Below are 16,815 nucleotides of genomic sequence, written 5' to 3'. Positions count from 1 at the left end.
GTCAACAGGGATGACAGCGCACCTCGGAGAATTATTGCAGAGTGCTCCGATTTGGGGAGTATTAGAGAGGTGGGAAGGCAGATGGGCAAAGAAGAAGGATAAACAGAAATGAGATTCACAAGAAGGGTCTGAAAGTGCTCAGAAAGAAAAGGATCCAGTAAAAATTTTACCAATGAGGGAAATCCCAGGAGGGCAATTTGGTCATGTACCCTGGCACAGGAGTAATATTCTGTCGCTCACAAATGATTATCCAAAATTGAGGGAGAAACCAGTTGAGTGGTACCAGCTGACAGATTTGTGAAGCTTTCAAAATGTCTGTGGGAAGACCAGAATACTCTATTGGAGATAGTGGTTCCAGCTGATTTGTGGGTTGAGTGCAAGAGAGTAGTGGATTGACCGATGAGTGAACCGGAAAGAGATAGTTACAGGTGCACCATCACCTGAAGTGATGAAACATTATTATAAGGTGATTGAGTTCCTGAAGACAAGAATTTCGCCTAAGAATATTGATTGGCAGAGAAAGGAGTTGATGCATACCTACTATGAGAGGAAGCATTCAAGGAGTACAGTGGTAAGGAAGCGATTGAGCCGAAAGACATGTTGCACTTTGTGTTCAGGTTCATGGAAGGATTGAGTCATTTGATTTGCTGGCAACCAAAGCCAATTGGTGAAGTATTGCAGTATGCAAAATACTGTAGTGATGAGATTGAGTTGAAGCAGAAAGTTGAGAGAGAGCAATGGTGATGCAGATTAAGGCAGCTCAAACAGGAGTGCAGGGAGCTTTAGTGCAACAGATACAGCAGCAGCAGGGAACTGTCATGTTCCAACCCCAAGCGAGAGGTAGGGGTCGTGGAGCCAACATGAATCGTGGTCCGGATTTGAGTACTGTAGTGGTTCAAAATGAGGGGCAAGGGATGAAAAAGATGTTACTGTGCCATCTTTGCAGAAACATGGCACACTGGAAGCGAGAGTGTCCGTTGATGGTACAGGATGGTGTTGTTCAGCAAAGTGGTGATATCAGTACATTTCAAACTGTGAAAGTCCCTAGAATGAAAGGACTGATCCGAATCTTCAGAATAACATGAATCAAGTGCAGAATTTTCACCCCATGCAGCAGATGCAAATGCCTCTTGCACAAGTGACACAGTTGCAACCAATGCGGCAGCAGGTTCCTATGGTACCTAGACAGCAAATGCAGATACCTGAAGCCCGATGGAACAGCAACAGATGATGCTTACTCAGCAGGTCACAGGTCAGAGACAAGACAGAAGTAGTGACACAGTGCACCAGTTCCCATTAAATAGTGAGAATGGAATAAACAACGAATGGATGTGTGAGAGTTCGGATGAGGAGCCATGTATGCTTGCACCATCCCTAGAGGTAGATCAGAGAGGCCTTTTGTGAAAGGAAAGCTGATGGGTCATAGGGTCTCATTTCTAGTGGACTCAGGAGCTAAGCGCTCTACAGTAAGAAGTACAGAAGTTACGAACTTACCTCTATCAGGCAGAACAGTTCAGGTTGTGGGAGTAGCAAACAGACAGTTGATAAATCAGATCAAAGATCCAGTACAGGTTGAGATTGGCAACTTCCAGGGAGTGCATGTTTGTAGTTTGTGACTCGAGTCCAGTATCCCTACTGGGAAGGGACTTATTGTGCAAAACCAGATGTTCGATTAGTTGTTCAACTAATGGAATAGAGGTTCAGACGAATAGTGATGATGAATAAGAACAAACTCCTGAAACTGAGACTGAAACCATTAATGAGGAGTACCCGTCGTTTGAGTTTTTCCCTATGTTTACTGTGAAAGAATTGCAAGGAACAGTACAGGAGAATGTGTGGGACCTGACAGGTAAAGGAGTAGGTTTGATCAAGGGAATAGAGCCAATTAAGATCACTTTGAAGCCGAATGCAGTGTTTCCGCAGCTTCCACAGTATAACATGGCCCAGGATGTTCTGATGAAAGTGGCGCAGATAATTGGAGACTTTCTGAAACAAGGGGTTTTGAAAGAAGTGTTGAGCAGTCCATATATTTCACCGATAATGGGCTTAAAGAAGCCATGTGGGAAAGTGCGCATTGTGCAGGATTTGCAAAATGTGAATGACATGGTGGTCAAGTGTTGTCCTGTAGTGCCGAGCCCAGCAGTAATAATGTTTCAGATTCCATGCGATGCTGAGTGGTTCACAGTGGTTGAATTATCACAAGCTTTCTTTTCATGAGTATAGTCAGTTTCTTTTTAGTTTCAAATTCCTAGACAGTCTACAGCTGGTGCAGGCTTCCTCAAGGGTACACGGAGTCACTGTCTCTGTTCAATCAGATTCAGAAAAAGAACTTGGAGTAATTGGAACTACCATTCCAATCGACTGTAGTGCAGTATGTTGATGACTTATTGATTGCATCCAAGACGAGGGACGAGTGTAAGTATGACTCGATTGCCATGTTAAATCATTTGGGAAAATTCAGACATAGTGTCACCTTTGAAATTGCAGAAACCAGTGAAATACCTGGGACACCAAAATGAGAAAGGGTCAAGGAGAATTTCCAGAGAAAGGATTACAATGATATTGCAGTGAAGTCCACCGACTTCACAGAGATGTCAGAATGTTTTTGGGAATGGTAGGCTATTGTCGTCAGTGGATTCCAAATTTTGCTGAGATTGCTAAACCATTGCAGTAGCTGACACATAACAAGGTTACAGATCCCATTACACTAGATCAGGACCAGATTAAAGCATTTACTGAGTTGAGAGAGTTTGTGCAGAGCTCCAGCACTGGGAATGCCTGATTACACAAAGCCATTCATATTGTTTTGTCATGAATGTGATGCTTATTCTTTGTCTGTCTTGACACAGGTCCATGGAGGTGCTTATCACCCAGTAGCCTATTTTTCAGCTACCTTGGACCCAGTTGCAGCAGCCTTACCAGGTTGTTTGTGTGCCATTGCTGCAGTTGGTCAATGCCTATCACAGTGTGAGGGAATAGTGATGGGATACCCTCTAACGGTAATGGTTCCTTACTCTGTTGAGATCTTACTGACAAGGACAAAAACACAGTATTTGACTAGTGCCAGATTGACAAGGTATGAGAAGAGCATTCTAGGTGCTCCAAATGTAACATTGAAAAGATGTACAGTGTTAAACCCGTCAACATTACTTCCGACTGATACTGTTGAGATTGAAAAAGAGGAAGACATTGAGCATGATTGTCTTGAGGTAACTGAATTGTGCACGAAACCCAGACAGATATCAGAGATACAAGATTGGAAGAAAATGACCAAATTGTCTTTGTTGATGGCTCATGTCTCAGAGATGGTACAGGAACATTGAGAGCAGGATATGCTGTGTGCACAATTACAGGGACACTAGAAGCTTCTTGGCTTTGAGGTGTGTATTCTGCACAAGTAGCAGAATTGGTAGCTCTTACTAGAGCGTGCCATGTTTCTGCAAGACTGAGAGTCACAATCTATACTGACAGCCAATATGGATTTGGAACTGTTCACAATTGTGGTCTCAAAGAGGTTTCCTGACCTCTACTGGTTTACCAGTAAGAAATGGCTACAGAATAAAGGAATTGCTGTATTCAATACAGTTACCTGAAGAAATTGCAGTGGTAAAATGCAGTGCACATTAAAAGACACAAGACTACATCTCACTGGGAAATGGATATGCGGATAAAGTCGCAAGGTTTTCCTCATTGAACTGTATATCGTTCAAAGACAAGTGGGAACTGATGTCAGAAGAAGACAATACATGTACAAGTTTTGCATTGAAAGTGATTGATACTTTGGAAGAATTAAAAACATTGCAAAATAATGTTGACAAGGAAGAAAAACAACTTTGGTCAAAACTGAAATGTGTCCAACGTCCTGATGAGATTTGGGTTTCCGAGGAGGGTCAGATAGTCCTGCCCAATAGTTTGTCACAAATGGCCCGATATTATCATAGTCAGGGACACATTGGGAGGGATGCTATGGTTTGTTTCTTCAAGATTGACTGGTTTAATCCCAAGTTTCGGCAGGCAGCATAGGCAGTATGTCATTGCTGTATAATTTGTCAGAAGCTAAATGTAGGAAAAGGGACAGTGGTGAACTTGAGCCACATTGAAAGAGCAGTAGGGCCATTCAGAAGAATGCAATTAGATTTCATTGAAATGCCTGCGTGTGAAGGTTTCAAGTACGTGTTGGTGATTGTGTGTGTTTTTAGTCATTGGATTGAAGCATACCCCACAAGAAGGAATGACAGCAAAGGTGTTACTTAGGGAGTTGATACCACGTTTCCGGTTTACGATCTATTTAGAATCAGATAGGGGAACTCACTTCAACAACTAGGTTATTAAACTCTTATGTGCAGCACTAAACATTGAGCAGAAGTTGCATTGTAGTTACCGCCCTGAAGCATCAGGACTAGTGGAACAGATAAGAATGGTACCTTGAAATCAAGAATTACAAAGATGTGTGCAGCTACAAATCTGAAATGGCCAGATGCAAAAACATGTGTGCTGGACGTGCTTAGAGCCACGCTGGAGAGGGCCTGCCAGGTGGTCCTAGCAACCACAACAGCTGTGAAGTGTGCAGGACTGCAAAACTGGATACGCGCGAGCCATACCAAGAGAGTGGTATATCCACAGGATTATGAAGAAGCGTTGTTGAGAGCACCAACAGCGAAATAGGTTGCGGCACCTGAACCAGAAAAGGAGCCAAGAGAGCCTGAAGTTGAACCAGAGCTGGTGGAAGATGTTTCTATTACCCCTGTAAGAGACGAGAGTGAAGAATTACAGGAGGATGCGGAAGAATCTATCTCAACGGATATAGCAGGAGAGCCTAGCTTAGCATAGGTTCTCCCAGAAGCAGACGGTCCTGAAAAGCAGACAGAACAAGTGCCAGGCCAAGAGAGGCAAAGAGTTGAGATGGATCAAAGTCAAGGTGATCCGACTCCTCCTGTGCCCGTTGCAGGTCCATCAAGACAAAATACCATAGAGAAAAAGAAGGATAAGAATCCTATCCTGAGGAGAATACTGACAAAAGGATTGAGAAAAGGAGATAGTTTGCCTGAGTCGCAAGTAGGGAAAAGAAAAGAATTGGTCATAAATGAAACACTAGAGGAAGAAGTAGATACTACGAGAAAAGAATTAAGTGAAGGAGAGATAAATGGTGATCGAAGGTTGAAAAGAAAGGGAATAGCAAGTCGGCGTTACGCAGGTCCTGAATGGGCGTATGCAACTACCAATGAATGATAACACAAGTTTATGTCCTTTTGTTTTGATAGAGAAGTTCCCAGTCAGTACTTTGATGTAACCTGAAGGGAAACAAGAAGCTGAATTGCTGAGCCAATCTAAAAAACCTAAAAGAGACTGTTGAAAATAAAACTGGAAGAGACATTGATAACCTGATTTGACATAAAACCGGATGTGACAAGCTGCTAATCGATTTCGACAAAGGAAAAGGGTTCCTGGATGTGAAACTGAACTGTAAGAGAAGCATTTTTCTTTATTCTTGATTTTTACTACACTTTATAAAAGAGTTACTTCTGCTTTCTGATTCTTTACAGATCATGGCTGAGTTAAATAATCAAGGTAGAAATGCTAGGTGCTGTAGATATGAGTGTTGGATTGGCAATTATGTGTGGAATCTTGTTTATAGTGATGATTGTGGCAATGTCTGTTCTTGATACGAAAGGAGCCAATCATGCTTCTGTTCCTGAGACTACTACACTAACTGCTTTAGAGAGGTTTAAGTTAGATGAGAAGTATTTGCATGATTATACTAATGCTCAAGGAGAGCTTTCCTCTAACGTTTTGTATCGCTTGTTGAGTGAATATGTTGAGCCGATGGATGCAAGGGATTGTCTTGTGTGTATGCAAATTCCTTCATCAGTAGAGGAAGGAGTTACGTACCACAGCTTACCTTTAACTTACCGAATAAGCTGTAGTTTGCTACTAGCAAGGTTCTATAATCAGGAGTATATACAATATTTTTACTCTAAGTATGACGTTGTGTTTTCATTTGTTCCTATTGTTAGGCATCTGAGTAGAGTAGCGAAGGATCATGATATAGTATTAGAGGATTCTTTGAGCCTCACTAACATTTGGAACAGCATATGCGCATAAGAAAAAATATCCTTCGTGCATCCTTACACCTTTAGAAAAGAGCTTCATAGGGCATACTGATGACAGGAGAAAAGCATTAAAATAAAATTAGAAAAGGGTTTAGAGAAAAGAACTTTTAAGAATAAATATGCTTACACTGCAATTAAAACGCAAGGGAAATTAGCGTTAGATGCATTGCATGTAGGGAAGCTTTATATATAAAGGCCAAAATCACGCATTGACACTTTATTTGTGGGAACGAGTGAATGTAGGCATGTGTTCTTGTTTCAGAGTAAGTGGACTTTTATGCTGAACGATCAGGACCCTGCGATTCCTGGGATTTATTATATTTGCGGACTCAATGCCTATTAACGTATTCCAAGAGGATGGAATGGGACATGTTATTTGGGGATAGTTTTCCCAAAGATTTATCCGATAGATGACTTGAAGTTTCTGAAAGTGACTGAATTACATCATAAGCAACAGGGTAGGTAAACCTTTTTTGCAGTTGTGGGAGATATCTTTGGTGCGGAGCTTCCTTCAGTGGGAGTCATGCTGAATTCGATCAAGATACGAAAGTTGTCTGCTATTGTGGATAGCATGCTGACAAATTTTACAGGAGCAATACTCCTGATAGTGAATTAGCCGTGGATAGAGCTGTGACGCTTCAAAATCTGCTTGCTTTAGACATCCTTTCAGTGAAAGACGTCGGAGTCTGTAAAGTGATTAACTCTAGGAATTGCTGCCCATATATTCCTATTAATAGTAAGGAGATAAGGGACTTAGGGCCAGATGTAGCAAGCATTTTGCAGGGTGCAAACTGTGAAAATCGCAGTTTGCGCCATGCAAAATGCCGATTGAGATGCTCATTCACAATTTGCGAGTCGGTACCGACTCGCAAATTGTGAATGCGACTCGCAAATAGGAAGGGGTGTCCCCTTCCTATTTGCGACTCGCATCGCTATGCTAAATTGTTTTGTGACCGCGAATGCGGTCGCAAAGCAATTCGCAGTTACCACCAGCGTCACACTGGTGTTAACCCATTCGCAAAAGGGAAGGGGTGCCCATGGGACCCCTTCCCCTCTGTGAATGTTGCCAAAAAGGGGTTTTCAGAGCAGGCAGTGGTCCAATGGACCACTGCCTACTCTGAAAAACCAAAACCAAATGGTTTCGTTATTTTTTTTATTTTGCAACTCGTTTTCCTTTAAGGAGGTCTGCTGTCTTCAGAAGGCCACCATCCCTGTGAGTGCAGGGACTCGCTATGGGGTTGCAAAATGCGACCCACCTCATTAATATTAATGAGGTGGGTCTTTGCGACCCCATAGCGACTCGAAGACAGTGTCTGAGACACCGTTCTGCATCCTATTTTGCGAATCGGAAATTGCGAGTCGCACTGACTCGCAATTTCTGATTCGCAAAATCGATCCTACTTACATCTGGCTCTTACTCACTAACCTGACTAACTCAATTAAGGATTTAAAAGAATTGAAAGAACCAGGTGTTTGGGAAATGGTTGGAAAAGGATTTGCTTCAGTGGGAAATTGGCTTAGTAAAATTTGGAATGGGGTACTATTAAAAATCATACAGGGAATATTAATTGATTGCTTGCATATTAGGATTATGGGGTTCTTGTAAATTGTGTCAAAAGATTAAATTGAGAATATCTAAAAATAATCAGAGGAAGGAAGAACAAAACAGGGAAAGAATCTATATAGAAGATTTGAGAAGGAGACAAAATACAGAAGAGATAGAGTTGTGAAATAATGGCAAGGAAAGGTGTGATGACAAATGTAGTCATCAAAGGAGGGATTTCTGATGCAGATATGTTAAGTAGAAATATTAATGAGTGTTATGCATTTTGATTAACAGGAAAATGATAGTAAAAATTAAACGTAGAAAAATGAATGTGCACGTTTAAAAATGTGCCCAGGAAGAGTGGCTGCCATCATTCACGAGTTATAATAAAAATGACTAAAAATTGTGTGAAATATTGAAAATGTGTAATAATAATGTAGTAATGTGTCATATTAAGATGTATAATGTATGTTTTGCATTATATTGTAGAGCTAACTTAGCTGAAGTTGTGGTCTAGTTTTGCCAGGCCTCATGCAGAAGCTGAATTACTAGCACTGTAGGGAAGCTAATGTATTGAACTGACCATGAACCATGCGCTGTTAGTCTGCTTAGCTAGAATTTTCTGCAGTGTACCGACGGACAGGAGATGAGTGAATCAAATTGCAACATATGTTGTGTAGAGCAGACAAGATGTACTTTCCCAGGACTCGAACAATAGAGACACTGACTGGAGAAGATGCAACATGTTTGATACCTAATGAGCCGGATGATGAGGACATCGTACAGTGAACCAATCAACGAACTGAGAACGGCGTAATCTTAGCACTCAGATTCATAAAGTAAACGCTATTGGTTAGGGTAATGACTGGTGAATAATTGGCCAATTAGGAATTGGGGGATGGACTGGGTAACCTTAATAAAAAGTCATGACAAAGGGCAAAATCTTCAGATGCGAGGGGAGAACGGATGCAGATGTTAGATGTCGGAAGACGCGACTTGAGATTCTGTCATTGGGCTCATGCTCTTGGGAGCCTGATGCGTTGCTGATCGATTGATGAACTGAAGACGAAGACTGACTTTGTTGCTGATCCATTCTGTGGATAGATAGCTATAACAATGTGACTGTTAACTTTTGTGCCTTTCTTTCTAGGTACCAACTGCGCTGTTTAAGTAATTTTTCTTTTAGCTAGATGTTTTCTAAATTCTTGTTCTAAATTGTTTTTGCATGAAGTCCCACATGCTAATGCAAATATGGCTTAGGTAAGGTTCCTTTGGGTAACGCTGACAGTGACAAATGATTGATGAACTGATTGCTGAACTCTGCTATTAATGCTGTTATATTCATCTTTGTTGGCTTATGTTGAAGCATTCGATCATTTGTTTTCTCAAGTTCTGATTAGATTATGTTATTGGTGGTCATTAATGAACTAATTCTGAGCTGATTGAATAAAGTTTGAATTAACCTTATGACTTAGTATTGTAACAAATAGGGAAATAAAATTGAAAAAACATATAATTGAGTTGTGGTTATTCATGAAATGATTGTTGCTTATTGTTTTGCTTATTGATTATTGATTTGTACATTGATGGTCCTTGATTACTACATAGCTAGGATACTCCATGCGATCCAAAAGGTTCATCAGCCTATACGCTTCCCCTTGTAAGTTTACTTACTAAGGATCAGGCGCGCTAGCACTAACAAAGAGTTGAAATCAAACACTACCTTGACCTGACCCCTAGCTTACTGACTAGCCCAAATGAAAAATATTTTCACTATCAAGAATTTTTTAATAATTACTGATGTAGTAAGTGCCAGTGCTTCCTTCCGTCTACTGTAACTCAAAGTATAAATGTAAGCTTAGATTTGACATGTATTGCTTAAAAGCTGTCAGAACAGGTAGCTGAGACAGTCCTCCACGACCAAAAGTCAAATCATCCTACTGGGGAAAATTGAAAAGAAACTCACATGAGTGCTGAGCCCGTTTTCATATTGCTAAGAACTGGTGAATGTTCATAATCTCCCCCTCCTCATTCGAGATGAAGGGATCTATAGATGATTTATGTGGTGGATTCTGAAAATAAAATCATTTTAGATGGATACCTATGATCACAGCAATCTGAAAGGTTTTAAACTTGAATTGATCCAGGGTATTATCAGAACGTTTAGGTAATGGCACGGTTTTGCAAGCACATACTCCCAAATTAACTTCTATTCAGCACATTTTCAAAAACCTATCTCGTGTCGAGGTCTTTCTTGGTGCAGCAAACATGCAAACAACATAGAGGCCCCTTGAAAGTGCTGATGGTCCATCCTGGGTCAGTCTAAAAGGCAGATTGGGTCTTTCATTTTGGTTTCTTGGATGACTGCTACAATTGCCAGCAGAGATTTTATTTTAAAGTACAATGCTCAAAGTGCTGTTTGAGATGGCTGCCCCAGCCGGTGTAAGGTGAGAGATCCCATGTCCTAACTGGTACTGTTTAGGAAGGATTATAACTACAAGGATTGCAAGGTCCTGATATCTGTGCTGGGGGTCATGGAAGAGTAACAGAGGAGTGCAAATGATAACCTGCTCCTCTGATTGCTGAAGGGACTGCATGAGTTGGACCCTCAAGAACCAGCATGGCAAATTCCAGTGTGACTGCTGGACCAGATGCAAACTGTAGTTACTGGTTAAGCGCTCCTTTTGACTGGCCAGCAAGTAGTGGCAAGAACATGTCAATCTCTAGCAAAAGGCTTGCAGATGAGCCAGTTGCCTTTTGGCTAAAAGGAAGCACCATCCTCATTAGATATGGTACTTTATTGTATGTTTTTATCTGGTTTAATTAAATTGCAGGTCACATTATTTTAAGCATATATATATATATTTCGGATAGCATTAAGTAAAACGTATCCAAGGTTGTTCTTGAAGTCTTTGAAAGATCGACAAAGGGTTGATTTTGAGTATGTGCTTTTCTTCCAGGGGGCCAGCAAACATGGGCCTTAATCAATATCTTCTGCGTTACCCTTTACACATTTCTTTAGTAAGGGTCCAATTTTGAGTTTCTTATCTTCCCGCACCCAAAATTACTGGGTGAAAGAATACCCAAATTTTACTGGGTGGGGGAAATGGATCTGATAAAATCACCCAGAGACAGAGGGGAATGCAGCACAGCCAGACACTCATCTGACGCTCCCAAGCACCACGTGGAGAAAAGCAGAGAGCATGAAACACTTTTTCCTGCAAGCCTGACCTTCTCCTAAACCTTCTTCTTTCTACAACCCCCCTCCCCACACAGTGTCCCAAGAAATCCTGTGTTTTTGACCCAGGTAATTAAAGCATACTCTCTCTCTCTCTCTCTCTCTCTCTGTGTGTGATATATATATATATATATATATATATATATATATATATATATATATATATATATATATATATATATATATACACACACACATACATACAGAGAGAGAGAGAGATGTTAAATAAAAATATATAAACTACTTACCACATACTCATCAATACAAACATGCGTTGGAAAGACTTGAGTGACAAAAGAAAATTATGGGAAACTTGTATTATGTTTTTCAAAGCAGCTAAAGGAACCGGTGCTGCTTTATTTATAAAAAAAAAAAAATAGTTTCCTGTTTGGTCAGTACATCAGGAAGAGCAAGCACTGGTGCCCTGGAGATACTTTACACTTTGCGAATTAGTCACCACCTCCTTTGAGGTAGTGGCAACTCATAAATGTTTTGTAACTCCAGTTGTGGTAGCTAACCACTGATGCATACAAGCTGTCTTGCAATTAGGAGCGGATGCCCCTTTCACACCCTCTGATTGCTATTTGGAGTGGATGGCAAAGGCCATTTTGCTAGTCGGAAAGGGTTTTCCTATTCACAAAATGAGTTTAATGTATAACAGCTATTTTATTGTCACAAACCCTATGATTTTGCGAATTACTGGGTCTGCAATCACAAAATCACCTTGTACACCTACCTTCACATCTCCTGAATGCAGTTTACTCATGGAGTAATAGCTGTTAGATAGGTTAATTTCAGTTTGGGAATCTGTCTATTGGTTTTGGTGCGAACGTGTGATTGACCGTTAGGAATTGCCAAAGGTGTACTCTGGAATGCTGGGTGATCTGAGCACGGTGGCTCAGGATTAGGATTTATGCTATGTATAGTTCTGCAATATTCAGTATAAACTTCCAGCTTGTTAAAATAATACTCACAATATGCTGTTAATGCAAACATATTTACATTGCTTGGTTTACTTCTTTTGATAACGTCTAGCTACAGGGCTGAGTCGCCTGTAGGGCATCATGGTTTTCTGATCTTTTCCATATTCCCCAAAAAACCTCTAACGCCTAAGGTGGCACCATCTCCTAAATACGGCTAGGTAAAGAATGTACTGCCAATTTATTTGCTCCGTTTCAATAATTGTGCATAATTTGTGCTGAAGTGATTACCCCGGTCCGCGCCTGTGGAACACTGCAATAACAAGTGAAGCCTGCCGCTTCACTTTACATCAGATGTGTTAAATAGATTTTGATACCACTTAGTCTTACATAGATTTCCCCCCCTTTTCAGGTCAGCCATCACCCACCCATATCTGCTTGCCATGCAGAGTCTGAGAAGTTCGTGTTTTGGCAAGGTAATTATTGATTTTAAACTTGACTGTTGATTTGTGTTTTGTTTCTGTGTGACTGGATTACATTAACGCTTATAAACAACATTTTACGCCGACTACAGTTTGTGGTTATTGGATGTTCTGCAGTCTAATAAATGTACTTCATTCAAAATTGCTAAAACTGTGACTGTGCATCATCCTGACAACGTGTTGACGCAATCTCTGCTATCGTTTTATGTATTTTCAAAGTTCTGAGCGGAGCATGTTTCCAAAGGTTGAGTTGTACACTGTGGTAAATTGATCGTAATCTTTTTTTTTTACAGCATTATCGTTGTGGTTGTTTTACCAGTTGATTGTTCAGTCTGGCTTGGAACATATTTAATTCACAGAAAGAAGGGCATTAGGACTGCCACCTTCCTCTACAGTCTGTTGTGTCATTCACATGTTGAACGGCCCAAATTTATGGCGGCATTCGGCAACAGGGCGAATTTACCTGCAAGTCATGTCATACAGATTTTTTTTTCTTTCTTTGCTGTTTTAGACCTTGATGCGTATTGACAGCCGTTATGCACGTCTGCCCGGCCTTCCTCCAATGCTCCTCACATGTGACACTTGATTCCTCCATATATTAACAAAGGGACTGGCCATGCATATATTTTACAATGTGCATCACCGTATAACATTGATACTCTCCATTTTACTTTGTAGCACTACTAGCATCATTAACTCGTGTAATACTCCCCCCCCCCCCCTCCCAAATCAGTCACAAAGTTGCGTTCTTGTGCTGTACACATTGCTAAATAAACAGAAATACCAGTTTGACAACCTTCTAATACTTGTCCTTTTTGAAGAGGTAGCAAAGGCCATTTTGGAAAACGTTGTCTGATGAAGATGCTTATAGGTATATATTAGTTTGCTAAAGCTGCAAATAGGTGAGATTGACTGCAATGCATTTCAACAGATTTAAGGGCTGATTTAGAGTTTAATGAACGAGTTACTCCATCACAAACATGGTGGATATCCCATCTGCTGTATTACAGATCCATTATATCTTACGGCACTTGTAATACCCTGGACGGGATATCGGGTTAAGATCTGTTTGAAATTTCTATATGTTTTTGCTTTGGGTTGAGAAGAGATTTGAAGACCAGAACCACAGGCTAACATCATCCGAGGAAACGGAAATAGCAGCACCTGTCTATAGCTCAAATCAGAAAGAGTGCTGGAACTGCAGTGAAAAGGAATTTTATTTGTTTTGCCATAGAGCATTGTAGAAATATCCCAAATAATGGAGATTTTAGAACGTCTGTTTTTCCATATAAGGAAAGCGGATAAAGCCGGGATTATGGAAAGACTTTCAGGAAGTTAAAAAGCCATGAGATCGAGTATCCAGCGCTATGATTTTAGAGAATTGGTTTCTAGTGCTAGAGTGTGACTTCAGAGAACAGCTAACTTGGGATTGCTGTCCTGGTTGAAGATATCAATAGGTAGGCGAAGTTGTAGTAGGCCTCCATATACACCCTGGTTCAGCTGAATGGACAACGTACTCTGCACATTCTAGATAAGAATAGGTAGCTAGAACCTGGAACTCCCATACAAGACTAAAGGTGTTTATCTTACTCATCCATGGAAACCATGTCCATTAGCATTGGATATTATGATTGTGCTGTCAATTTGAAATATTCACATAACCATGGTTGCAAGATGTATTAGGGTTTAACTTGGCGTAGAGAGGTTGTCAATGGCTTAAGGTAAAGAAAAACACATTTTAGATGTAGCCAAAGATGACTGTGGGTCCAACCCCCATGTTCCCTATTAGCACTGACCCAAGATTCTAAGAACGTGTCCCATCTAAAGTGAAGTTAAGTAGGTTCTTGCTGTAAATTCACAAGGATTCTGTTGAGAAGGTAGACGTCAGAGCCCTGTGAAATAGGCAGTTAAATAAATGTAATTCAGGGTAAAATCTTCTCTCTACTAGAGACAATTACCACAAGAAAATGTCATGCGGCTGCTTTATATATGCACTGTCAAATTCAGGTCTTGCTTGTAATCCATAGTTCTTTATCAGGATTATATATCCATTTGGACAAAAAAACGGGAGGTGATATTAAATGGGATACAATGTGTAGGAGGTTGTATGCTTCAATAGACTTTCTCGAGGTGTTATTCTTTCACAAACCAAATAATTAGACATCTGCATACTCTGTTATGACCTATTTACATTTTGATGTAAAATGTAGTGAAATAAACCTGGTAGGAATTCGCAGTTTGGTTGGGAAATGTTTAATAATCAATATGAAAAGTCTTAGCACAAATGCTCAAGTATATGGAAACATATGAAAGAGTACCACCGTGGCTTCTAGCATTCCCCAGGAGTAAATCCCAACACCAATGTCCTACATCAACAACAATAATTGGCAAGTACACGAACTGTTTACTTTTAACAGAGAAAGTTTATTTTGAGAGTCATACATCCATTGTCATCTTCAGAACACTTAAATGAACCTTTTGACTCAGACTGTGTTTGTGTTTAAGTGGTCGTTTTGACAAAATGCTTTCTTATTTAAAATGTCATATTTTTCATCATTGACGTTTTGTCATTATTATTCCTCATTGATAACGTTAACCAAATGGAATTATTTTAAAAAGTTATCAACGAAGCACATTCTGAAAAAAATGTAATCCGTTTTCTGCTTTTCAGCGCTTATAAATGTAGGTTTTTTACTAAACAGACCCTTCTGGCGAAAGCAGCACCTTTTCTCTGCAGCACTTGAGTTAGTTCTGACGGACCCTATCAAAGCAACCTATCCAACAGTGACTAATACCTTAGTTCAGATTTTCCACTCGTCTTTAGAAGAAATTTCTAAATGCCCTACCATTGCTGTCACCTTATTATCTGTCGCCTTTTTATATTTTTAATAGCATATTTAAACTTTTTTTGTTGTTTCTATATTTCCATTCTTCTAGTAAGACCCTAATTTGAGTTTCTCTTATTTTGCCGCAGTATCCATGCACCAAAAATACAGGATTTGCCAGTTATTTTTCATGGAATGGGGGATAACGTGAATATCAGATGACCAGCTCTGTGTGTTTTCTCCATTCTGGGGAATATGAAACGCCCAAATCTGCATCTATTTATTACTTGTGCTGCAGCACCACGGAATCCTAGCTATTATTTAAACTGAATAGTGGATTCTGCGCTAGAGGATGATGGATCGAAGCGACATAGGTTTAAGGGGATGTCATCAATGAGCAATGTGAGCATCAACAAAAATCAACACAATCCATGATATTAAACCTCACTCAATAACCACACCGGTTTATTAAGAAGAATTATAGAATTTATTTCCCTAAATTAACAATGCTAAGGTTACGAAAATAACTTACAAATGGTAAGTGTATAAGATCAACAACGGTTGATTAGAACATCTTATATATCTCAATATGATTAAGACAACCAAACAAATTATCTCCAAAAGAATCACACTTATTAATAATACCAAAACCGTATACATTAGTTCAGCATTCAAATAATCTCAAAATGTCATGAGCATTTCAAATTAGTTCCCTCACTAACCACAAATTAGCATCAACATGTTGGGCTTCAGGGGGGCGTGGCTACGAAAGCCAAGATGTCGGAAGCGTAGTCCGAGTGCTCTGACGGGGCCTTACAGTTATCCGAAATAACGGAGCCCCGCCAGAGTGTTGCCGGCGCCTGAGAAGTGGCGCAACACCGCAAGAGATAGCGGTGCCGCGTAGGGAGGATCTGCCTGACTCGAGGTGATCGGGAGCCAGAAGCTCCGGCGCACCCTGGGCCTCCCGAACTAGCCGGGGGCTTGAGTAGGCTGGGACGCGGGACGGCTGTCCTCGCTTGACAGAGCGGAGGAGGTGACGCCCGCCTGCCGCGGATGTAACAAACCGAGCGGGAGGAGTGAGCCCGCTCCGAGTGTGTGGAGCGCTGATGGCTCTCCCCCTGGGACGCGGCCGATCGCCGGGGCCGCCGGTGCGTGGCGCAGCTCCACACTGGAAGAGGAGGGGGGACGTCCCTGCGCCTCTGCATGTGATGGGCTTGGGGCCCGGTGGACGAAACAGTGCCATGGAGGTGGGAGCCACCCACCGGCTGGGGGCCCCCTGAAGTTGAGAGGGGGGCCCAACACAGAGGAAACCTGGGCAAGGAAGGAGCAAGTGGAAGCTGATGGCGAGGAACTTAATCTGCATGGAGCAAGAAGAACCCAGGTGAGCGAAGCCCCAGCCAAAGCCCTGGGAAGGGGAAGCGCCTAGGGCCACAACTGAGGAAAAAGGCAGCAGCAGAGGGCAGGAAAGATAGGTAACTAGGAAGACTCCTCGACGCCCCGCGCCCAGGGAAGCAGCAGTCACGCGCAGGAGGGACTCGGCGGAGTTGAGAGAGCAAAGGATAGACTGTACTGTACCCCTGACTGCCGGGAAGCAACCCCACGAACACCACCGAGATCGGGGTTGTGAACACGGACCCGCACACGGTGGGAAAGCCTGAGCCACAAGCAAAAGAGCTGGGGGAGTAGGAGCCGGT

General features: G+C 41.4%; 1 protein-coding gene across 8 annotated transcripts in view; it reads left to right on the top strand.

Moving 5' to 3' along the window:
* Positions 1–16,815, top strand: part of OSBPL3 (oxysterol binding protein like 3) — a 911,347-nt gene that overhangs the window by 736,865 nt on the left and 157,667 nt on the right. For all 8 annotated transcript variants that reach the window (XM_069211408.1, XM_069211401.1, XM_069211406.1 and 5 more), the window contains one exon: positions 12,227–12,290. In XM_069211408.1, coding sequence (XP_069067509.1) covers positions 12,227–12,290 — 64 coding nt within the window. The remainder of the gene's footprint in view (positions 1–12,226; positions 12,291–16,815) is intronic.

The sequence above is a fragment of the Pleurodeles waltl genome, chromosome 10, assembly GCF_031143425.1.
Source record: "Pleurodeles waltl isolate 20211129_DDA chromosome 10, aPleWal1.hap1.20221129, whole genome shotgun sequence".
NCBI lineage: Eukaryota > Metazoa > Chordata > Amphibia > Caudata > Salamandridae > Pleurodeles > Pleurodeles waltl.
Note: the sequence above shows the minus strand (reverse complement) of the source record. Positions and strands in the feature narration are given on the sequence as shown.